Source organism: Bubalus bubalis, chromosome 9, assembly GCF_019923935.1.
Source record: "Bubalus bubalis isolate 160015118507 breed Murrah chromosome 9, NDDB_SH_1, whole genome shotgun sequence".
NCBI classification, from domain to species: Eukaryota; Metazoa; Chordata; class Mammalia; order Artiodactyla; family Bovidae; genus Bubalus; species Bubalus bubalis.
In genome coordinates, this window is record NC_059165.1 from 98566678 (window position 1) to 98590140 (window position 23463).

The 23463-nt window shown below is 60.2% G+C and overlaps 1 protein-coding gene across 7 annotated transcripts in view; it reads left to right on the forward strand.

Moving 5' to 3' along the window:
- NFIX (nuclear factor I X) overlaps nt 1-23463 on the forward strand; it is a 98278-nt gene that overhangs the window by 57746 nt on the left and 17069 nt on the right. For 5 of the 7 annotated variants that reach the window (XM_025293637.3, XM_006041793.4, XM_006041792.4 and 2 more), the window contains 5 exons: nt 16926-16988; nt 17342-17416; nt 17810-17930; nt 19002-19138; nt 22058-22180. In XM_025293637.3, the coding sequence (XP_025149422.2) occupies nt 16926-16988; nt 17342-17416; nt 17810-17930; nt 19002-19138; nt 22058-22180 (519 nt within the window). The remainder of the gene's footprint in view (nt 1-16925; nt 16989-17341; nt 17417-17809; nt 17931-19001; nt 19139-22057; nt 22181-23463) is intronic. The other 2 variants (XM_025293639.3, XM_044948201.2) reach the window with 1 other exon arrangement.

The following is a 23463-nucleotide window of genomic DNA, read 5'->3' on the forward strand; positions in this document are numbered from 1 at the left end:
CCAAGAAAGCCGAAGTCAGGCTGAGAACCTGTGTGTGCCCTCCTGGGGCCTGCCGAGCCATGGAACAACCCCGGGGCCTGTCCCCCTGCCCCCAGAGGTCGCCAAGGCCGGCCTAGAGCCCTCGGATAGCAGCAGCTCCTGGAATCTGTGCCCGGCCCCTGGCCCGGCAGCCTGCCTGCCCTCCCGGAGAGCTCGCCCCCTTCTCCTGCTGAGTGAGGGTCCCCGAGTTCTCCTGGAGTCCAGGGGCCCTGCTGGGGAGGGAGCAGGAGGTGCTGAGCTCACCGCCTCGGCATCTGCCCTCCCCTCCCCACTGCTGGTGTGAGGGCCGGCCACACTCCCGCCAGCGCCTCGCTCCCTAATAGCTTTTTAAGTCCAACCACATGTGTCTGCGGAGCGAGAGCGCGGAGCCGCCCCTCACAGGGCCTCGGTCCCCCTCCTTCCTTGCCTGAGACCACCCTTTACTCTGAGCAGCCTTGGGGCTGGGGGAGGGGGTCTGCTTCCCCAGAGCCCATCTGCTCGCCCCCAGCCCCGCTGAGCAAGGGGATGGGCTGGTGAGGTGGCTGAGCAGTCAGGAGTGTGGTGTGAAGCCAGCCTTCAGGTTCTCGGTCCTGGGGGCTGGGATCCTCACTCCTTGCGGTGAGCAAGGAGGGGCCGGCTATCTGTGCGTCTGTGCTGGGGAGCCCTAAACAGGCGGCAGCGGGTGGCCAACTGCCGGGTGGGGAGCCCTGATCTCTCCACTGGCCTCCCCTGCAGGGGTTTTGGGCCAGTACCTCTCTCCTGCACCCCCACCGCACTGACCCCACTGTCGTCCCCCTGAGTCATACACATGGGTTCCCTGTGCGTGTGAGTGGTCTGTGGGGAGGCCTGTGGGGTGTGGTTTTGCAGGAGGGGAGTGAGGGCTGAGAACCAACGTGCAGGCAGCCCGGGGTCCTAATGAGAAAATTGCTTCCAGCCAGGGAGCCCTGCTCCGTGGCTGAAATTGCATCCAGCCCCAGCCAGCTCCACTGCCGTAGTCCCGCCCTTCCCTTTGGAAGGAGGTGGGGGAGCAGTGAGGGGGGCAGGGGGAGGAGCGGGGCTTGCACACGACTCAGTCCCCCAACCCCCAACACCTTGGAGTAGTCTTCTGCCTCTCAGGGAGGAGGGGACAGGAATGAGCTCCAGGCTGGGCTGGGCTCAAGACCTGCTGGCTCGATGGGAGGAGAGGCGGGAGGGGGACAAGGAGCTTCCCATCCCCTGCCTCCGCTGAGCCCTGGAGAGGTGGGCCCATTTACAGTCTTCCTGAGAAAGGATGTGCGAAGCATTTTGTTTCCACATAAGTGCCCTGTGCCTGTCTGCCTGCCCACGTGGAGTCACTGGAGATTCAGCCTCTCATAGAGACTCAGGGTTCGGCCCCTTTGGCTTGCTTCTTCACTCAGGGGAGCCCAGCGCCTGCCCCCAACCCGCCCCAACCCAGGCCAGGGGACTCAGTTGGGGAAAGACCAAGACTGGCTTAGCTCCATTTCTTCTTCCCATTCCTCACTCACTTGGGCCTCTGAGCAGAACCACCTACAGAATCTGTAAGGCCCAGAGCAGAATGAAAATGCACGGCCCCTTGTTCAAAAGTTAAGAATTTCACCATAAGGAAGAGCAGTAACCAAGGCCATGGAGCCAGCCCTGCTTCGAGGAAAAGCTGGTACCCACCGCCTGGCATCCGGTTGGCTCAGTGAGCTCTGGCCCCCGAGGCTGACCAGCCTCAGGCCTGACCCCGTTCTGCCTGAGCAGACCAGAAGGTCCTGCCTGGTGGCTGCTTGTGAGGGAGACCCATCCGACTTTGGAGATGTCTCCTGCTCACCTCGTTTTGGCCTCTGCTTCTGCTTCCACCAGAGACTCTGGATCACCCGTTTTTTGGATTTGAGAGATAGTGGTCAGGGAGGAGGCCTGTGGGGGGAGGGAGCAGAGAGAAGGCTACAGCTTACACGCTGAGAGATTCCCAGGGCAAGGCTCCCCTTGCCACCCTCCAGAGACCCTGCCAGTGGAACCGTGCCCTCTAAGCTAGTACCTGCCACCTCGGGACCCCGCAGGCAGTGGGTCAGCCTGGACCTTCCTCCCCGCTCCCCACCGCGTGGGGCCTTGGCTCTAGCGAGTTCCAGTGGCTGCTATATAAGAGCAGGGAGAGAGCAGGAGTGCTTGGAGGGAGGGAAGAAGTCAGGAGGAAGGAAACAACCCCATTGTCATCCCCCAAATTACTGGCTGGGATGGCAGGGGAGGAGGCGGAAAGCCGACATTGTTTACTTAATTAAAAGTAAACAACAATTTGCCACTGCCAGCCTCCCATTAGCTGTGTGCCGAGCCCTGTGAGCTCGGCTTTCACTCCCACCAAGCCGGGCTCCTGTCACCACACCCCAGCCCCCCATCCGCAGGGCCCTGACCCTTCCCTGGTTCTGCCCTGCCCAGGCTGAGCAGTGTGTGTCGGGGCCGGGGTTGGGGGGGTGGCATAAGCTAGAACCAGTAGCGTCTTAGAGTCCTGTGGGTCAGGGTAACAATGTCAAGAAGCCGTCATTTGGCAGCCCACTGTGGGGTATTTCCAGGTGGTGCTGGTGGTAAAGAACCTGCCTGCCAATGCGGGAGACCCGGGTTTGATCCCTGGGTCAGGAAGGTGCCCTAGAAGAGGGCAGAGCAACCCCCTCCAGTATTCTTGCCTGGAGAATCCCATGGACAGAGGAACCTGGCGGGCCTCAGTTGATAGGGTCGTGCAGAGTTGGACACGACTGAAACAACAGCACGGGTACACTCTGGGTGAGACTCCCACGTGTGCTCGCTGTTAGGCCTGCCTGGTTGTGGCCCAGCTAGGGGCAGGGGGCGCCATCTCACCAGTTAGAAGGTCAGCTGGGCCGCAGGGTCCCTGGGGAGGGTGGCCTCGCGCCCTCCCCGCTGAGGCCCCATCCACACTACCTGGAAGCCTGGGCCTCTCTGCCCCACCTCCCACTTTTTTCCTTTTTCCCTTTTAGCAGCTTATAAACATCCTTCTTCCATCTTTTTGGCTCTGCTCCCAGAAGGGGGCTGTTCAGGGTTCCTGGAGGGCCAGGGAGAGAGGCAGGGTTCCTGGGCCAGAGGGAAGAAGGGCTGCTGGAACTGGGTCCCCCCACCCCAACCAGGACAGCTACAGGTGACCCCAGGAACAGGGGAGGGGTTTGACCTGGGCTGGGGTTTAGCTGGGAACACCTAAACTCTTGCTTCTCTGGCGCCCCCAAACAGGAGGGTAGTCTGATGGCTAGAGCTGTGCAGGACTTTTGCTGGCCTCTGGGGGCTGAGCAGGGCATCTTCCCAGGGGTCTGCACCCAGGCAAGTCCCCATCTCTCCTGTGGGTTTCACCTCCAGCGCTGTAGAACTCAGGCTTCTTTCAGGACCTGGGCATGACCTCTGGCTCCTGACTTTTAAGGAGTGAAAGCTCTGAGCTTTCACTTTACCTGTCCATGGGCTCCCCCCACTGCTATACTTCCTAACACCCCAATGCTTTATTAAACCATTGCTGAGCCCGAGTAGCTCTAGACCTCCTCTGGCCAGATAGGTAAGATAGGGAGACTATCTCAGGAGAAAGAACCAGACCCAAGACACTTGGGAAGCCAAGCACTCTGGGACTTAAGCCCAAGGGAGAGAGGTGAGGCGAAGACCTGGTAGTAAATACACAGACTGTGGTTATCAACAGATGCCCAAGAACAGTGGGTTCCACCACTGCCCTCGGGGGCGCTTGGCCATGGGGAGGCATTTGGGGCTGTCCCAGCTGAGGGGGCATGATGCTCCTGGCACCTAGGGGACGGAGGCCAGAGACACCTCCTGCTGTTGCACAGGATGGCTCCACCCAAGAAGGGTCCATGGGGTGGGGGCTGAGAACCCTGGTCTGGAGTTTGGCTCTCTAAAAAGATGTAGGTACTCACTCTTCCTGAGCCGTTCTGCCCCACCCCTGTCCTGCCCCTCACCATTTGCATCCGCTCATCTCCCTCCTCCACCGTCAGGATTCACACATCCACATGTGTGCATACAGGCACACACACTCGCAGCTCCCGGGATTCAACACATTCGGCTTTTCACATGCTCTCGAACATACAGAAAAATCTGGGAAGTCTGTCCCACGCTTAATTGAATTAAAGGACTGGGGTTTGGCAGGACACTGTGTATCTGAGCTGCAGCGTCTTCTAGCCCATTCAGTGCCATACAGGACAGTCCAGGGTCCCTGCGATTCCAGCTGCTGCTGCTCCTCTTCCCTCTCCTTCCCCCACTTCCTCGCCTGGGGAGGGCGAGGTCAGCAACACCTTACTCCTCTTCCTGTCTGTCACCGCCTTGCCTTCCACTGCTGTTGGTGGGGGGCTGGGGCCTCCAGTAGAACAGGTACCCCCTCAGCATGAAGCCAGGGTACTGTACTGTCTGGAGCACCAGGATCTAGCCAGTCCCTCCTTCCAGGATTTCTGCTGCCGGGGGCCTGGGGTGAGAGCTGGAGAGGGCTGCTGGGTGGAAACTTCTTGGCCAAGTGTAAAGCCGCCAAGTTCTGCCTGAAAAGTCTGAGGCTTGCATCCCTGCTGAGCGGCTGGGAGCCTGCGTGGGCAGGGTCAGGGTGCCCGTGGTGGGCACACCCTGAGTGACACACAGGACAGCCACCCCTCAGGTCCCCTGTCCAACTTGGGCTGTTAGAGGGGCTGGGGGTGGCAGGTGTGCTGCAGAGCAAAGGGATGCTCTTTACTTTCTCTCCCTCCCCACCCCTCTGCTGTCTCTCCATTGGCAGCCCCCCTTCATGAGCCCACTCTGGCCCCTCCGTGCGGATCAGATGGAGTGACTTCAGGCACTGCCTCTCCTCTGAGGGCAATCCCAGCACCAGAGCCCAGCCTTCACTTTGAGGAAGACCTGCAGGAGCCACCCTTTCCTAGAGCCCAAGGGCATTGGAAAGCGCCCATATCTGGAATGGGCACACAGGACACCCTGGGGCCTCGCTGTGGGCAAGAGGCACCTGGTTAGTCAGCCTGTGCCTCCTGGGGCACCATCTTCTAGCACAAATCACCTCCTTTGCTCATCCCTTAGTGGAGGTCTGGCTGTGTGCAGAATCTGTCCCCCGGATCCCACAGTTAAAGAGCAGCCTGGACAAGATGCTAATGTCTGGCATCAGGGTCAACCAGGGGCCCATCGGAGGAGCCCAGCCTTGCCCCACATGTGTGACCCTTGGTGCTTGGGCAAGGCAGAGGGTAGGGAGCAGCCTTTCCCCCATCTGCTGGGCTGTTGCGCTGGCTGGGAGGAGGACTAGGGGGACAGGGAAGTAGCTGGGCCCAGTCCGGGGGCCCTGAGAAGCGATCTGCGCTGCCCAGGGTCAGGGGGGAGGGGGCGGGCGGGCCTCACCTCGGCTAACCTCCCTGCGGAACAAAGGGGCCTTTCTTCACGCCTGCCCGGGAGGGTGTGCCTGCCCGACTGCTGCCACCGCTGCCGAGAGTGCTGGCCTGTGCTGAGTTTTTTTTTTTTTCCCCAACTTTTCTCCATTTCTATCCCTTTTTTTGATTTCTGATCTCTGACTTTTAGTCTCCATTTTTAACTTTTTGAGAGAGATGGAAAGAAAAAAAAAAAAAAAGGAAGAGGAACCTTCCTCTCCAAACGTTTATCAGGCGCAGAGGCAGGTCTGTGTTGCCAAAGGGTGGGGGCGTCGTGGGCGTGTTGGGAACACTCCATGGGTCACGCAGCCGCAGACTAGCCCACATCCAGGGCAGCCCCACGCTGGGGGAGGCAGGCCGGGGCTCAGAGTGGCGGCTGCGGCTCAGAGGGGGCCTGAGCTCACTGGATTACCCCTCCCAGCCGTGCACCTGGCAGGCCCCCCTCTACCTCCTGCTTCTCCTCACTAGCCCCATTCCCCGGCCCCCTTGCATCCGGCCCCCGCACCGCAAGCTGTTCCTAATCAATGAGCACGGGAAGTTCGGCCCTCCTATCTCATCACGGGATGTGCTTGGCAGCGGCCGCAACCAGAGCTGCCGCCTCGGGCCGCACAACACGGGGTCCGAGGGGCCCGAGCGCGGCCGCGTCCTCCTGGTGCCAGCTCGGACCTTGCCGTTGTGCAAGGGGTTCCCCGGCCCCTGCGGCCCGGGGCAGACCGCGCGCAAGTTCGCCGCCGCCTCCGCGCCGGCCGCAGCCTGCAGAGGGCAGCTAGCGTTAACTCGCTGTGCCACCTAGCTGCCGAGTCTGGGAGTGCAGTACACCGCTCTCAGGGGGTGCAGATCGCTGAGTCCCACAGCCCTGGGAAGTCCCTTTCGGTGCTTCAGAGCCTTGTGAGTGGGGAATTTGGCACCTGCCAGGCTTGTAGGAAATGGCAACCCACTCCAGTGTTCTTGCCTGGAGAATCCCAGGGATGGTGGAGCCTGGTGGGGTGCCGTCTGTGGGGTCGCACAGAGTCGGACAGGACTGAAGTGACTTAGTAGCAGCAGCAGCAGGCTTGTAGGATCGGTATCATTTTGTCCCCTTAGCGGCTTGAATTGTCCCAGCCCTGAGTCTGGGGAGCTGCCTCTTACACCAGCCTCTGTACTCGGTGCAGAAAATGCACCTCCGCTGTTCTTTAGTATCCCCGCCGTCCCTAAAATATAGTCCCAGAAGCTGGCCCCTTTACCCCATCAGTAGCTCCCTACTCACGCTTGGCGCTCTATAGTGCATAAAACCTTCCCGCTTCCTTCACTGTAAAAACTGCTCACGTCTCCCCGTTCCCTCTGAGGCAAGCCTGGGGTTGTGTTGCACAGAGGAGAGGAGGCCCAGGAGACACACTGGGGGCCTGATAACAGCAGGTCTAGAATTTGGACCCCAGGCTCCTGATTCCAAGCCCAGGGCTCCTTCCAGCAGCCGGAGAGGTCTCAGCCTTCAGGGAAGTCACCCACCTGCCCATCCATTCAACCCTGCCTGGGACCTCAGGGCTCCGAGTTGGAGGTTGGCAAATTCACAAATTCCTCATGTTTTGCCTGGGCAGCTCTGGACGGTGGCTGCCTTTAAAGGCCTCCAGGGTGGGGAGGCCTGTGAGAGCGCTCCTCTGCCCTTCCCTTCTCAGGGAAACTCTTGTTCCTTCCTGTGGTCAGTCCAGAACTCGGGCATGGAGGCCAGTGTGTCCAGCCCTGCATCCAGACCCAGTTGGGCTTTACAGGAGTATTAGCTGTTTTAGGTGTTCTCAATCAGTTCCTTGGGTATGTGTGTCGAGGTTTGGGTCTTCAGGAAAGATGTGCTCTCAGGAGAGGCGAGAGGCCAGCTAGTTGTCTCCTGGATGGTCCGCATGCTCCTCTGTCCATGGGATTCTCCAGGCAAGCATACTGGTGTGGCTGGCCATGCCCTCCTCCAGGGATCTTCCCAACCCAGGGATTGAACCCACGTATCCTGCACTAGCAGGCGGGTTCCTTACGCTGAGCCACCTGGAAAACCCAGACGGTCTATGTAGTTGGAACGATTAGAGGGTTTCTTTGAGTCTTCCACTCAAATTACACTTTCAGGTGTGGGGGAGAGTGTAATGAGCAAAACACTGAGAGGCCTTGGACTCGAGGGCCTGATGGTCTGGTGGGGCACTCCTGGTCAGAAATCCCCAGCCTGGAAGACCTGGTGGTCAGGTTCTTAGGTCTCTGATGCTGTCCAAAATCAGAGTCCAAGTCTGACTCCCCCACACAAGGCAAGCCCCTGCAAGAGGAGCCTCCTCCAGGGTTGCCAGCCTGGGTACTGGGTGCTCTTAGGAGGCTGAGGAAGCTAGAGCACCTGAGGGTGGGAAACAGGTGGCCTCTGTCTGCTTCTGCTTCCCAGAGGAGAACAGAAGTAGGTGGGCTCTTCTCCAGGTCCCCAGGGTCCCCGGATGGATTCTCCCAATGAAAGGGGTAGTGGGAGGCAGGGCGGGACAGGATTCTGCTCACAGAGAGAGAGAGGGAACACAGAGGGCAGGGAGGCCAGGGGCACTGATGCTCCCCAATTTCCACCATCCTCTGGCCTACCCAGCTGCCTCTCCAACACGCGAAGAGGCTCCAAGTGCGGAGGCCTCCCCTGCCCAGGGCTGAAAGTGGGTTTCCTAGTCCTGGGGAGTTGATCTTCCCATTTTCTTTTCCTGGTCAGGTATTCCTTCTCTTCATCTCCTCCTTTACCCAGAACATTGTGAGAGTGGGTGGGTAGGGCTTCTGGGCCTGGAGTCTCCCCAGCCCGTCACTTTGTCCAGCACCCTAAGACAGATGCCGGTGCTAGTGCAGACCAGGCCGTTGTGTTCATGAAGCCACTCCTGAGTGATTCTAGGAAAATGTTCTCCCCTTTTGTTTTTGTTTTTTAATGTATCATTTCCTCCTTTGCTTCCTCTTTCTCTGCTTTTCCCCCTTTTACCTGCCTCTTCTCTAACCTTCTATTTCTCTGATTTTTTTTTTGGGAGGGGGCCACATTTCATGCAGAGTCTTAGTTCCCCAACCAGGGATTGAACCTGTGCCCCCTGAAGTGGAAGCGCAGAGTCTTAACCACTGGATTGCCAGAGAATCCCCTCTGATTCTTTCTATAGCAGACTTCTTTCTTTGAACTACTTGGCTTTGACTGATTTTCTGTCTTGGTCCCTCCCTCTCTGTCTGTTAGTTTTTATTTTGTCTTTTTGTCTGTTTCTTGCTCTCGGCTCCACTGCCTCCTTCCCTTACATTCCTGCTTGTCTCAGAAATGTCCCTCAGGTGACCTCCAGAGCCTTTGCCTCCCCTTTCTCATCCCTAGTTGGCATTAGCAGCCAGAGTACTCTGTCCCTTTACAAATAATTAGACCAAGGGCAAGTGTATTTGGGGGTTGGGGGAGAAGGTGACGCCTGGCCCTGGGAGGTAGGCACACTATTAATAGTCCTAAGAGCAGCTGGGGGTGGGGGTGGCTGTCTGGCCGGGCCAGGCCGGGGCAGCTCGAAGGGCCAGAAAGGGCAGCACTGGAAATAGAGTGGCCGGGGCGGGGGAGCCGCTCTGCGGGCCCCTGACCTGGACACGGCCCCTCTGCCACGGCCCTGCCTTCTCTTGGTGTGGAGGGCATTCTCCACTATCAGTTTCTATCCATCAGGTTGGCGAGGGAGGAGAAGCCTCAGGGCCGGGGGGCCACTTTTCTGGGCCCCCAGCATCACATGACGCCTGGCCCCAGGCCCTCTCAGAAATGTTGGCTCCTGCTGCCGGCTGAGTCGTGGCACCAGCCTGTGCTGCCAGGAGAGGCACCCGGCCGCTTGTGTGGCCACGCCTGTGCCCCGGTGTCCTCAGCTCCCCGTATGCCCAGCGCCCAGCTAGTGTGGGCAGGGCTTTGCGCTCAGCATCCTCAGCATCCTGGGGCACAAGTCTCTCTCTGCCTCCCTGTTGGCCTTGCCATCTCCTGGCAATCCCTGGCCCTGCCTCTCCCTGACCGTTTCCAATGTGGTATCTGTCCTGGGACTGTGGCCATTGTATTCGGGGAGAGATGTACGTGTAGAAGACATTCTGCTCTGCCCTTTATTTCCCAAGAAGGCTCCCTGCCCCTCTTTGCAGAGGGTAATGGGCCAAGTCTTGAGGGAGCCCCTCTGCCCACTGGCAGTGGTCTCTGGGGTGAGATACCAAGAACCGTCATGTCGAGTGCACGCGATGTATCATAAAGAGTACGAACTCCAGTGGGAGGGGAGCTGTGGGTTAGCCACAGCGTCCCCACCGAGTTGGCATTTGAGCTGAGCCCAGAGTAGGGCTTTAGCTGAGGGAGGCAAAGGGAATCGGTGATCGCACTGGAAGGACAGCTGACGTTCAGGGAACACCTACTGTGAGCCAGGCCCCGGACCGAGCACCTTGTACCCATTTTCTCACTTATTCCTCAGGCAGGAAGCCCAGGGGGCAGGCGGCATCTCCATTTTACAGATGAGGAGACAGTTCAGAACTTGGCCAGGACCACTGGGCCCGTAGGTTCCAGAACATGGATGTGAACTCGTGGGAGCCCCGCTCCACCTGGTGGGCTGCCCTCCTCCTCCCTCCATTTCCCCTTGCCCTTGGTGTGCCCCCCTTTCCCCTCTGTCCTGCAGAAGGATACCTCCCTGGATGGGAGGGGGGTGCCCTCAGGGTGGCCTGAGGTGGAGGGCTCAGGGTGGAGGCAGAGGCAGGCCTGGGACCAAGGGCTCCTGTCTGCCTTTGTCTCACCCCAGGTCCCTCCCTTTGCGGTAAGGGCTGTCTCATTTTCATTCCCTCCATCAACCTGCTGGGTGCTTCGCTCTGCACTGAGGTGTCCCTCCTCTCTCCTTTGCTGCACATTCTCTGTCATGCCTGGGAGAGGAGCAGCTGGGCATCCAGGCCCCCCATGCTCCAGTGCCCAGGCCCCATCTCTAGCTCTCCCTGGGCTGGGCGCAGAGCTGACAGTTTCCCCTGGCAGGTGCAGGGCAGAGAACGCTGTGCAGCTCATGCCAGGGAGCAGCCTCGCAGGCTTGGAGCCGCCTGCCTGAGCCCAGCCTTCAGATCCACTCTGCTACTCCTCTGGGCACCACATAAGCCCCTGGACTTGCCTTCTCCTCCCTTCCCCCAGTTCCCCTGCCAGGCTATGAGCCCTGCAGTAGCCAGACTCAGCCCTTGCTCCCTAGGGGACCCCTGATAGCAGTTGTGGAGGCAGGGTGGGTTGAGGGGGAAAAGCAGTGCCATCGGGGTCAGAGATGAGAGCGGAGTGTCCCGTTTTGAGTCTACTGGTCCCGGCCTGCCAGATCCCTGTGGCCTGACCTGCTGTCCCCACCCCCACCCCCAATGGCCTTCCTTGAACCTAGGCCCCAGGGGCAGCTGGGGCGGATCTAGACCACGTGTGTGTCGAGGCTGTCACTTGGTCTCTTTCTCTTTCTTGTCACTTGTCTCTTCCTCCCCGCAACAGGTGACCCGAGTCAAAAGCTTGAGCCCCTTTGGCTCCATGAGGGAAGGGGAAATGAGAGAAGAGAGGAGGGTGATGGGGCAGGGGGTAGGGACATGTCTCCCTGCCTTGCCCCTGCCCACACCCCCACCCACAGCTGCAGAGCTGTGCTTCCTGCTCAGGCTTTTCTCCAACCATGTGGGGCTTAGGATGACAGAGGAGAGGAAACCCCAGGATGGCCCCAGGTCCTGCGAGCATACACGCTGGTTCATGGAGGTGGTGGAGGGAAATGGGGGGAAGATTGAAAACCCCCCGGGCCCGGCCTGGTCGAGCCCAGCCTCCTCTGTCCTCTGGCTGCCCTGCGTGCCCAAGGACTTCCTCGGTCTCAAGTCTTCTGTTTGCAGAGACAGGGAGAACCCCTCTGTGACCCGTTCCCCTAGCCCCCCATCCATCTGCTGCTCCCCTTCTCAGGGTGTCTCAGATTCTCGGACTTGGGTTTCAGGAGACACAATAGTTACATTCTCCAGCTCTGATTGCTGCAGGCCAGGCCTCAGCTCCCCTTGAGATTGGGTTTCTCCTGCCCTGGATGCTCCTCCGTTGCAAAGAGAGGGTGTGTGTGTGTGTGTGTGTGTGCAGGTGGGTGGGGGGAGGAGGTGTGCCACACTGGGCAGGGCCAGGGATCAGCTCCAGAATTGGTCCTTGAGAGTATGGCACCCCCAGAACAGAGCATACTCTTGCCTGCTTCTCCAACCTCAGGCCTGGGGAGAGCTGGGGGAGGGGAAGGGCAGGCATGCCCAGAGGGCTGGCCTCCCCCCGCCCACCCTCAAAGGCCAGTGGTCTGGATAGAGCCAAAGGAGGTTCCTCTTAGCAGTGAGCATGCTGACCACCGCTCTCGATACACCAACTCACCCCATCCCTGCTGGACAGCATCAAATGATTGGTGGCATCTCTGGGTGTGTGTGTGTGTGTCTGGATGTAGAGCAAATGTGCACCCTAGTACATACACGTGCCTGGGTACGCATGTGTCGGTGTGGTTGTGCCTGCATGCCCCTCTCAGCCCCCCCAAAAATGCACTCAGTCTGTGATGTGCGTGGGGGCAGCCAACCGGTGAATTACATGTGGCCTGTTTCTCGGAGAGAAGTTGTTTGGGGCGGGCGCCGAGGCGGAGCGTGTGCTGCAGTGAGCAGGAATCCCTCCCTCACCTAGTGGGAGCCATAAATATCTCCCTGTCTATGGCTGGGAGTATATATATTAAAAACATGCTGTCAGTTGGAGTTTATGTGTGATTCTGGGCTCCTTCTGGCTGCTGGAGCTTCCCCTCTTACAGCTCTGATGAAGAGGCAGAGGCCTCTCCGAAGCACACACGTGTGCACACGCACACACTTGTGCAAACAGGCAGGACTGGGAGAGGAAAGGGGCCCAAAAAGAGGGAAAGCGAAGGAGAAGGAAGGACAGAGAGAGGGGCATGGAGCCAAGACAGAGCAAAATGAGACCAGAAATAGGATTCCAGAGGGAAAGGCAAGGAGCTGAAGAAAGGAAGTCGGGGGCTTTAATAACTAAGCAGAGGTAGAGAATGAACAGAGCTGGGGGCGAGAAGAATGGTATTTCAGGGCTTACGGCTGTTCCAGGAGACACAGAAGAACCCTGAGGAAGAGAGGGTCCCATGCTGCCAACCTCTGGCTGAGCCTGGCCTAGGTCGGGGTGCTGCATGAGGCCTCCAGGCTACAAGCGCCGACTGGGGGTTGGGGGTGACTGAAGCCGTGAGGGGATGAAGGCAGAGCAGCCTGGGACCTGAGCACAAATCCCATTTCAGAGCCTTGCTCTGCGGAGCCCACTTGGTCCCACACCTAGGAAGAGCCCAGATTCGTCACCCACCCCCACGCAGTCCTACCTTCTGCCCCAGGGTGTGGACTGCACGAGTACCCCGGTCCCCAAGGGAAGACAGGAAGCAGAGCCTGCGCTCACACACATGCGACGTGAGCCAGCCTGAACACACCCCTCGCCACCCTGGTGGCTTCAAGGACAAGCGGCAGCCTCCAAAATTCTCTTCATCCCCTAAGCCTGGACCAGGCAGAGGCCTGACGCCTGCACGCCCAGGCAGCCATCCTCAGACACAGTGGCTGAACTTGGTTTTGAGGAAGCTGTGTGTGATGGCTGAGTGGAAAGAAGCTTAGAGCCCAGGAGGCACTGTCTGGCCCTGGGCACCAGGATGCGGGAACATGCCACCTCAGGACTGAACGGAGCTTGCGGTGCCTCTGGCCCCTCCATCCCCTCTCCAGTCTCTCCAGAAAGTCAAGGCAGCCTTTGTCCCTGAAGAGAGTTGTAGGCCTGGGGGCTGGGGTTCAGTCAGGGTGGCCCCAAGCTGGGAGTGGGTGGTTAGGGTCCCTACTGCTTCGGTCTACCAGGCTGGAGAGAAAGCCAAGGCCGGAAATGTTGCCAGGGGACATGGCCCTGGAAGGCTGGGGAAGCCGAGTGACAGCCTCGGGGGCGTGGGCCGGGCGGGAGAGGATAAAGGATGGAGCCGGGCACCTGCCCGCCTGGTGCCAGCCAACATTTTCTCTGCCCGTCCACCGGCCCACAGGCCACCAGCTGGCCCATTGTCCCCAGTGAGAAAGCAGACACTGGAGGGGGGCTCCCGTGTGGCAGGAGCTTACTCATGCACGCCCGCCTTGTAGGGACTGCCAGGGGACAGCCACCACGCGCTGGGTTGGGGCAAGGGGAGAAGGGGGGTGGCCAGGGGAGGCGCCCTCATGGCGCAGCAGTCAGGGCTCCTCCTGTGCTGTTGGCAGGGGGCAGTGCTCGGGGCCTGCGAACAGGAGATAAAGAGTTCAGGCAGAGGGTTTTCTCTCACTAACCGTGGATTTGTGTGTTTGTTCAGCTGGTGGCTCTGATAAGCCCCATTCTGTGAGATAAAAGCCAAGCAACCATGAGGCGGGGCCTGGGGAGGGGTGTCATAAAGGGGCCTGCCTTTCTGTGTCCCAAGGCCTGGGGTTACTCCCTCCCTTCCTCAGGGAGCCTCGACAGGGAAGGGGGTCAGGCACCAGGGTGTCATGCTCCTTGGGGTGCCAGCCTGGGGTCGAGCTCCTGGTCCCTAGGGGCTGTCCAGAGCAGGCCCGAGCCCCAAGGCACAGCTCCCCAGAGTGCCCATGGCTACAGGAAGCTGGCCTGGTGGGCTCTTGCCTCTGGGTTGGGGGGCATCTCCTCACCCTCCCCAGGAGCCTGTCCACCATCGGCCCAGTGCCCCCCCCACCCCCGTGTGCCCACGGTGTACCTCCAAGCTGACCGAGTGGACTAGGGTCTGCCCCTGTCTCTCCCCTTACTGTCCTCTGAGGCCCCGGTCACCTCATGGGGGCAGGGGTCTACGCGGTAAAATAACTGAGGCTCTGGCTCTGGGTCTGGCCTGAAGAGGGGCCTCAGCATCACTGCGTGGCTCACGGGCGGGCCGCAGCCTCGTGCCTCTCTGCCCTTTTCGCTCTGCACGGGCCAGGAGGGTAAGGGGGCCGCCTGAGCAGGACAGCGGAGCCCCAGCCCCAGCTGCCCCGCTGGCCGGGCCGGCGCCCCTGCCCTTGAGCCCGGGTCCAGGTTTCCAGCGTCTCTGCCTTTTGTCCCGGAGCCGGGCCGCGCTCGCTGGGGGCGGGCGGCAGCGGCAGTGCGGGGCGCCGGCGGGGCCGCCAGCCGTAAGATGGCTGCCAAGGGCTAAGATGGCTGCCAGCAGCGCCCGGAGCACCGCCTGCAGGCGCGTGGCAGCGGGCCTCGCGCGCCGTCCCCGCTCCTGCCTGCTCCCTTACATGGCGCTAATGGTAATAACAGCAGTAACGTTTCAGGGCAGCGTCCTGGTTCAGAAGGATTTCCTGTCTGTCGCGCTCTCCTGGAGCCCCATTTGTCTCTGCCTCTATCGCTGGCCCACCTCCATCTCTTTGTCGGGTTCTCTCGTCTGTCCCCGGACCGGGTGTGCGCATGCGCGTGGCTTTCTGTCTCCACCTGGCCACGTTTGAAGGGCTGAGACCACTCTTAATTGGATGGCCTCCTACCATCCCCCCTACTCCACTGTCCCTGGCCTGGAGGGCTCTGTGGGGACCGAGTTGGTCCTGGGACAAGTAGGGCAAAGCCTTTGCAGCAAAGCCTTCACCGTGTGCCCCTCGCTGGGCTCCACACGCGGGTCCTGCAGCTGTGCTTTCTGAGCTGTGAATCTGGGAAAGGACGGCCCTGAGAGACATTAGGCTCGGGGCACTGGTCCACGGAGGCCCTAAGGTGGGCCACCTACTGCCTCAGCCCCTTGCCTGCTCCCTCCTGGACCAGCTGGGGCTTGAATCAGACCCAGAGAGTCAGGAACGGGCTGAGGAGAGAGCAACAAGAAAATTCACATGCAGAGAGAGGCTGCCCTTCCCTGGGGCGTGGGAGGAAGTCCCACGGGCTCTCTCCAGAGCAGAGTGCCACCATGACAAAGAAGTGGCCTGGGATGGAATTCGCCATCCCTAAAAACGCTGCTAGGGTGGGTGCAAAGGGAGTTGTGGAAGGACACGCTCCAAACACAAGGGGGTGAGGGGTCCTGTTAGCTTATAAACTTCCATTTTCTTGATTTGTGACAGGATTCATTATTATTATCATTTGGAATTTTTAAAAAGTAGAGGCTGGCTAAAAAGGTACTTCCCTGATGGTCCAGTGGTTGAGTCCGCCTTCCAATGCAGGGGATGCGGATTGGATCCCTGGCTGGGGAACTAAGATCCCAGGTGATGCCAGGAAACTAACTTCATATGCTGCAACAAAGGTTCCACGTGCCACAACCAAGACCCAACAAAGCCAAATAAATGCATAAAAAAAAAAAAATTAAGTGAAACAAGATAAAGGATGGGGGAAATGGGGCCTGAAACCATCCTGGGGGCAGCCTGTCATTTTCCCACCGGCCACATGGATACAAGAGGCCAGGAACTTGACTGAGGCATCATAGGGCCTTAGCTCTGAGAAGGCCCCAACACCTGGAGCTCTTTCTTCTTTCCCAAGTGGCTGCAGGATCCCCCCACTTCTATTTCTTGGGCCCACATCACTCTTCAGGAACCTCCTTGCTATTCACTCCCCAATGTGAGCGGTTTGACCGCAAGGTTGGTAGAGGATGGCCTCTGTGGCGCGCGGGCCGGTTGTGGGGTGGTGGGTGAGACCCGGGAGGCAGGGTTGCTCCAAAGAGTGGAGCGAAGCCCTGGCCAATGGCAGGGCCCAGTTTTCCGAGGCCACCCCATGTGGTCCCCCCGTGAGCAGCTGATCCTTTGCTGAATGCCTGCCTTTCTCCTGCCCCACAACCTGCCCTGGCCCCCCTCCGCCACCCTCTAGCCAGCTGTCGTGCCCAGGCAAGCATTCTGGAGGTCCCCGTTGTGCCCCTGGCACACAAAGCTTCGAGGACCTGGGGGGCAGGGGCGGGGGGCTTTCCCAAGCTCAGCAAAATATTCACACACACACTCCACCCTGCCCCCAGTCCTCTGTGAGCTCCCACCGCACAATGGGCCCTTGTCTCAGGGCTCCCTCCGAGCAGCTGTGGCACTGGGGCATGAGACAGCCCAGACAGGCTGGCACAGAGCGGGCGACAGCATCAAGGCAGATCTCCCCCCTCCGTGTTGCCAGGCACTGCCTGTATGCATAAAGGTGAGGTGGGGGTGGCGCAGGCAGGCAGCATTGGCTCTAATTAATGAAGGGAGGGAAAGGGCTGCTCCCTGTGGAGCTTGAGTGGGGTAGAAAATGGGGGACCCCTTGGGTCCAGCCCAGCTGTGCAAAGGGACAGTCGGAGCTTCTCTCCTGGGCGCCTTCTTGCCCTGACTCTCGGCCAGGGCTGTTCACTCGTGGGCTGCTCACCCCCAGGGCACTTCAGGCAGTGTTTGGAAACTGGTTTTTGGTTGTCACAACTGGGGTGCTACTGGCATCTAGTGGGAGGGGCCAGAGATGCTGCCCAGCACCCTGCAGTCTGCAGGGTGGCCTCACCACAGCAGCAGCGATTCTTTTTCTCCTGGCCTCCCTGGGCTGCTCGGGAAGGGAGGGGGAGAGAAGGTGTCCACAGGGCTGGAGGGGCAGCTGCTTGCCTGGTGAGTGTAGGGCACTTGGTCTTGACCCATCCCCACCCTTTCTGTCTCCTGCAGAATCCGGACAATCAGATAGTTCAAACCAGCAAGGAGATGCGGACATCAAACCACTGCCCAACGGTCAGTGCCCCCTGCCCTCCTGCCTGAACCCAGCCTCCCTGGCCTGCTGTGTCCACCACATCCCCCAACCTGTACCCTTCTCTGCCCTCCTGGGCCAGGGTGGGCCTGCCCCTGCCAACCGCTTCACTCAGCTGTCCCTTGACTGAACAGAGGCTGCTATTCCATGGGGGAGGGCACTCATGGGGGCATACTCCACATCCATGGAGATCTGAGGACCCCTGAAGGCCAGCCTGGGGCTGGGACACGGGTCATGGGATGGAACAAGCTGAGGGTGGGGAGGGATCGGGAGAGATAGGCAGACAGCCCCTCCTGGCCGTGCCTCGACTCGCTCACCTGCCCTTTTCCCTCCTCAGGGCATTTAAGTTTCCAGGACTGTTTTGTGACTTCTGGGGTCTGGAATGTGACGGAGCTGGTGAGAGTATCACAGAGTGAGTCCTTCCTTCTTCTGGGCCAGGGTTGGGTCCGCAGGGATGGGGGTGAGGAGGTAGGACTTGGACCCCATGGAGCCCTCCCATTGATGGGGTCTCAGGTGGGGACGGGCAGGCAGACTTCCTGCGACACTCTTGGCCTCATTGGCACCGGGCTGGGTGGGATGGAGGCATTGGAGAGCCAGAGTGGAGAGCCCCACCTCTGACCTCCACTGCTTTGGAGGAAAAAAAAAAATCATAACCAAGGAATCTTCCCAACAAGCTTCAGCCAGGAGGAGGTTTCCTCAGCAGCCTTCACAGTGAACTTACCCCAGGGCTTCCAGGGAGCTGCTCCCGGCAACGAAACAGCTGCCCATGCTTTCCAGACCTCATCCCACTCTCCCTTCTTCCCAGCTCCTGTTGCAACAGCATCAGGGCCCAACTTCTCGCTGGCAGACCTGGAGAGTCCCAGCTACTACAATATCAACCAGGTGGCCCTGGGGCGGCGGTCCATCACCTCCCCTCCCTCCACCAGGTGAGTCCCACGCCCCGGCCTCCCCTCAGCCCCCGAGATGCCTCCGGTGCTCTGGGCAGCATGCTTCAGCACACCACCCTCTGTTGAGGGCACTGGCTCCAGAGCCAGGGCCTGCTCTGCTGCCCACCCCCTGGGCTTTGCACTGGCCTCAGGACACAAGCTCAAGCGAGGCCATGGCTCTGCCAGGAAGGTGCTCCCTGTGGGGACTGGGGAAGGCCTCTCTCCTGGGGGTGTTACCTTTGAACCTAGACAGAGTGGGGGTGGTACAGGCCTGGGGTGGGCGCTCCAGGCAGAGAGCACCCTCCATCCCAACTGAGGCTGGGCAGGCCGGCAGGACTATCCCACAGTGGGGTTCACAGGCCAGAGGGGTCAAGCAACAGATGCTGGGGATGTGTGTTCTAGAAAGACTTCTAGAAGCAGTGTTCGTGGGCAGGACAGTCAGTTCAAGGCTGTCCCACTCAGGCTGGAAGGCCTGAGTCAGGTGGGGGATTGGCCTGAGAGGAAGGAGTGGAGTTGAGAGCCGTTTGGGAGGTAGGCACAGTGGACCCCGGTCAGGGCCAGTTATGCAGGACAGGGTGTGATCCTGTCCCTTTAAAAAAAAAAATGAACATTTTGGTTCATTGTGAGGTTCAAGTATTCATTTTGATATGTTAGAATATTACATTAAAATGTTATGATATTTCTGTAGTTAATCGTATTTTACTATAAAATAACACAGTATCACAATGAGTTTTGCATCACCCCCTGATGTTTTGGCCCTGGCCAGCGCCTCACTCACCTCCTCTGGCCGTGGGAGCTGATGGGAAGTAGAAGGCGGCTGAGGAGGCAGCTGAAGGCTTGGCCCGCTTCTTGGGCTTGGGTAGCTGGGTAGATGACGGCAGATGGTCCTGTGGGCTGAGAAGGGGCTGTCAGTCTGACCTGGGCGGAGGGCACACAGCGAGTGCCCTGAGATGCTGCTGACAGCGGGCGCCCACTCAGCACACGGAGGGCCATCAGTGCAGGCTTCCTGGGTCCAGGTCCCAGTCCGGCCACTCGCCTGAGGCCCACCTGACCCCTGTCCTCCTTCCCCAGCACCACCAAGCGCCCCAAGTCCATCGATGACAGTGAGATGGAGAGCCCTGTCGACGACGTCTTCTATCCTGGCACAGGCCGCTCCCCGGCAGCTGGCAGCAGCCAGTCCAGCGGTTGGCCCAACGATGTGGATGCAGGTATGGGCGCCGCCGCGAGGCCCGACCTGGAGCGCAGGCGGCGTGCAGCCTCGTCTCCCCCTCAGTTTCCCTGGCGAGCCTCCCGTGGTGCTTCCTGCTGCCGGCGGCACCGCCTGTCCTCCCCCAGCCTGCTCTTCCAGCGGGCACAGGCCTGGAGAGCAGAGGCGAGCGGGCAGGTTGTCACGCGTGGGCAGTAGAGCCCACCGGTGTTGTGGAAGGAAAGCCCTGGCCCTGAGCCTCTGGTGCCCTGCAAGGCGGGCATGGCTTCCTCTTCAGAGCCTCCTCATCCTCCTCCTCCTCTTGGTGTTTCTTCAGGGAGGTTGCCCCCGCTCTACCGTCTTCATGGTTTAAGGCAGTTTCTCAGACTGGGTGTTCTTGAACATTCCAGCATTGTCTGCGGTGGGGCCATCTTGTGCCCTGTGGGGTGTTGGAGCGGCAGCCCTGGCCTCTGCCCACTAGATGCCAGTAGCAAACCTCCTTACTAGGTGTGATGGCCAGAAAGGTCTCTGGACATGGCTGTGTCCTGGTGGGGGCAGAATCTTCCTGAGTTGAGAACCCCTGGTCTAAGGAGGGGCCCAGCTTCACAGAGAGGAGCAGAGCCTAGAAGCAAGTGAGCAGAACTGTTGTCAGGCCTCTCGATCCTCTCACCAGCCCCTTCCTGGTGAGAGGAGGGGCTCACCAGGGGGGCTCTCCTGTTTTGACAGGTGGTGTGGGCACGCCTGGAGAGCCCAAGTGGAGTAGAGGGAAAGAGGGAGGGGTGTGTGTGTGTTTGTGTGTGTGTGGTGCACAGGCATGTGTCAGGAGGCTGCCTGCAGAATGCTTCTGCCTGACACGTTGTTGGTGCAGCCTATGTGTAGCTTCCAGGTACAGGGGTCTTGGGGCCAGCTAGCGCAGACCTCTGTATGGGATGTGTCCGTTGTGGTTAGGCCTGGGGATGGAGGCCTTGCTGTGTAGTGCAGGAAGATGAGTGCCGACCTGATAGTCTTTTCCTTGGTATCTTCCAGATGTTGCCATGCCAGGAAGGGCCAAGCAGATGGGCAGGGGCCAGGGCTGGGGGGAAGGCGAGACCGAAGGGCAGGGAGGAGCCTCTTCTCCCCTGCTGCCCTGGCTGCAGCCTCTGGCCTTCGCTCTCTGCACCCTGGGAGGAGGAGGCCTCAGCTCCAGGCCCCGGGCTGAGCCCCGCCCCTGCCGACCGAGCTCTGGGGGCCCCTCTCCGGGCGCCCTTGTGGCCAGCAGGGACCTGAGCTGGCAGGGCACAGACGTAGCCCCTGGGGGAGCCTCTGGAGGGGCAGAGACAAGGGGTGGAGAGGCCCTGAAGAATCCCCAGCTGAGGTGCAGTCTTTCCTCAGGGACTGGTGTGCCTAGAGGGCCGTGTCCACTGCTGGCTCCTGAGGCGTGGGCCCCCGGGTCGCTCCACCCAGACCTGGCTCCCGGGAGCCTCCCCTCCCCAGCTCCGGCTCCCTCCTTTCCTGGCTGTCTGCCGCTGCCGAGCCTGCCATTTCCGCTCCCGCCAGCAGTCCCTCCACGCATGGCCCCACGTCCTCCTGTGGCACCCCCGGCTCCCTTGCTTTTCCCCTCTTTTCTTCCATACTCACCCCCTCCTCCCACCAACACTGCGTTGTTTCCCTGTTCTGGGACAAATCGCCAATTAAGCAGCCCAGCTGCAGGACTGGGAACAGCTGGGGAGGTGCTGTGCGGCCAGGGGGACAGCTGTGCACAGCTGGTGGGGGTGCTCCCCCCTCCCCCGCATCGTGCCAGCTATCAGGTGGCACACAGCTGCTGCCAGATAACACCTCTGCTGGCGGCTAGGAGTGCGCCCTTCCCCCGCCTCTTCCCTCTGTGGTTAAGACAGCTCTTATTTCTCTCTTCTGCAGCACCCCCCTCCCACCCCCAATACACACACCCCACCCAAACTGATTCGATTCGTGTTCCAAAGATGGCAGCTCTGGACACCTGCCCCGACCACACCTTATCCTCCCAGGACAGGAGACTGGTTCCCCTGGGGGCCCTGGCCTGGGGGCCCTGCTTTGTCTTAGTGTGTTGGATGTCGAGCCCACTGGGCACAGACATGATCTTGGTTGGCATCATCAGGCTGTTAGAGGTGAGCTCAAATGGGGCGCTCTCTGTGTCCCTGTCTCTTGGCAAATGCCACCTCCCTCTCTGGTCCTGGGAGTAGAACAAAGCCCAGGAATGACCCACCCTGACAGTCCGACCTCTGGGTGCCTGACCAAGGGCATCCTTTCCTGGCTCCTTCTCCCCCAGCTCCCACCCAGGCCCTCCAGCCTCCTCCCTGCTCCCTTGTCGGATTTTATTTCTCCACAGTGGTCCGAAGGGCCCATGGCTGTGCTTTCCCTTCCAGTAAGGAGTCCTGGCTTCTTCCTGGCAGAATGGGACCTGTAGCTCAGGACCCCATGGAGTAGACCCCAGCCTGCCCCTCCTCAGGGGCCTCCTCACTCTTTTCTTTTTTTTCCTTTGGCTGAGATCTTAGTTTCCCCAGTGGAAGCACAGAGTCTTAGTCACTGGACCCCCAGGGAAGTTCCTGGTCCCTGACTCTGAAGCTGCTCTCCAGGGCTCCTCCCGCACACCTTCCCTGCCCTCTGGCCCTGCCTCCGCGCTTTGATTCTGTGCATCTTGGAGCTCACAATCTGTTTGTTGGGGGGCAAGATGGCCCCACGTGCTCACGCCCTGCCCAGCGCACCAAAGGGGCTGATTTCCCTCATCTGTCAGCAGCGGATGGTCTGCACGCAGGGCCTGAGAAACAGGGCCTCCATCAGGCAGAGGAGGCTGGGGAGCCCTGAAGGGAAGGGGGCAGCCAGGAGGGGGCTGAGGAGAGAAGGAGTGAGCTGCTGGCTTCCCGCCTCCCCCGCTCCCTTCCTGGCCCAGCTAAACCTGCCCCGTGTTGCTGATTCCTCCCCTCAGGCCCGGCTTCTCTAAAGAAGTCAGGAAAGCTGGACTTCTGCAGTGCCCTCTCCTCTCAGGGCAGCTCCCCGCGCATGGCTTTCACTCACCACCCGCTGCCTGTGCTTGCTGGAGTCAGACCAGGTGAGAAATGGAGGGCCCGGAGGGGGGCAGCGGGGGTGGCAGAGGAGCCCTGCCTGAGGGGTAGCTGGTCAGGGAACCCTGAGTGACAGCCCAGCTCTCTGAACTGGCCGTGGTGTGGCATTGGGTGGGCGTGGGGACGGGCCCTCCCTCCACAGCAGCAGGCTGGCCCTTGGGCCTTCTCACTGTGTTCCCCCACACTCTCCCACTTGCCTCTCACACCCCATGTGCCAGGGTGCACACCTGCTTGTGCGCTGTGTGTGCATGTGAGGATGTGTGTCTGCTTATGTTTGTGTGAGGATGCTATGTGCACACAGTCGATGTATATGTGTTCGTGTGTTTGCGTGGACATGTGCACACGTGTGTGCTGTGCCTGTGTGACGTGTGCACATGTGTGCCATGTGCACACATGTGCCGTGTGTGCACGACGTGTGCACACGTGTGCTGTGCGTGCACACGTGATGTGTGCACACGTATGTGCTGTGTGTGCTCACGTGCCATGTGCACATGTGTGTGCTGTGTGGCACAGGCCTGTCCTGAGGCCTTGGGCCCACTCCTCCCAGCTCTCCTTGCCTCCCGCCAGCTGTGGATGGGAGAGCACAGGCTTCTGTGTCTGCCCTCCTTCCAGTTCCTCTCTCTCAGTGCCCCAAAGTGCCCAGGGTCTGTTTTCCCTGGCACCAGCCCAGGTTACTCCAAGGGACCCTCACAAGGGCCCAAGCTCCCTGCTCGAGGCCTCCCCGCTCTTTTCCAGAAGTGAAGGACTAGGCCAAGGGGAAGGGAAAGGAGCCGCAGGCTGCCTGCCGGGGGCTGGGGGGACTCTCTGCTCCAGTCTGGCAGAGAGAGAGCTTGAGGGGAGGGTGCCGCCCGGTTCTGCAGGGGATGGAACCAGGTGGGGAACTGTGGGAGCCTCTTCCCTCTTGAGAGAGGCCTGGACTTTTTCTGAACACTGCCCTGTGTCTGCCCGCCACCTCCTGGGCCCTTGCGTAGGACACGGAGAACACGGAGGGTTACCCTCCTGGCTTCCTCCTCAGGGCCTCCTGGCTGGGAGCCAGCAGAGGGGCAGGGCGTGGTGGCTGCGGGGTGGGGGTGGGGAGCCCAGGCCCTCCTCACAAGCAGGGGAGGGCGGCAGGCCCCGCTCCACTCAGCTTTTATGAACTCCAGAGAGAAGCCAAGTTTCTTTAGGCCCCTAATGAAACCGAGAGCAAGAGCGAGCTGATTGGAAACAGACAGGATAGGGAGGACTTGGCTGGGGAAGGACTGGGGCCTGCTCCGGGGTGGGAGCCGTG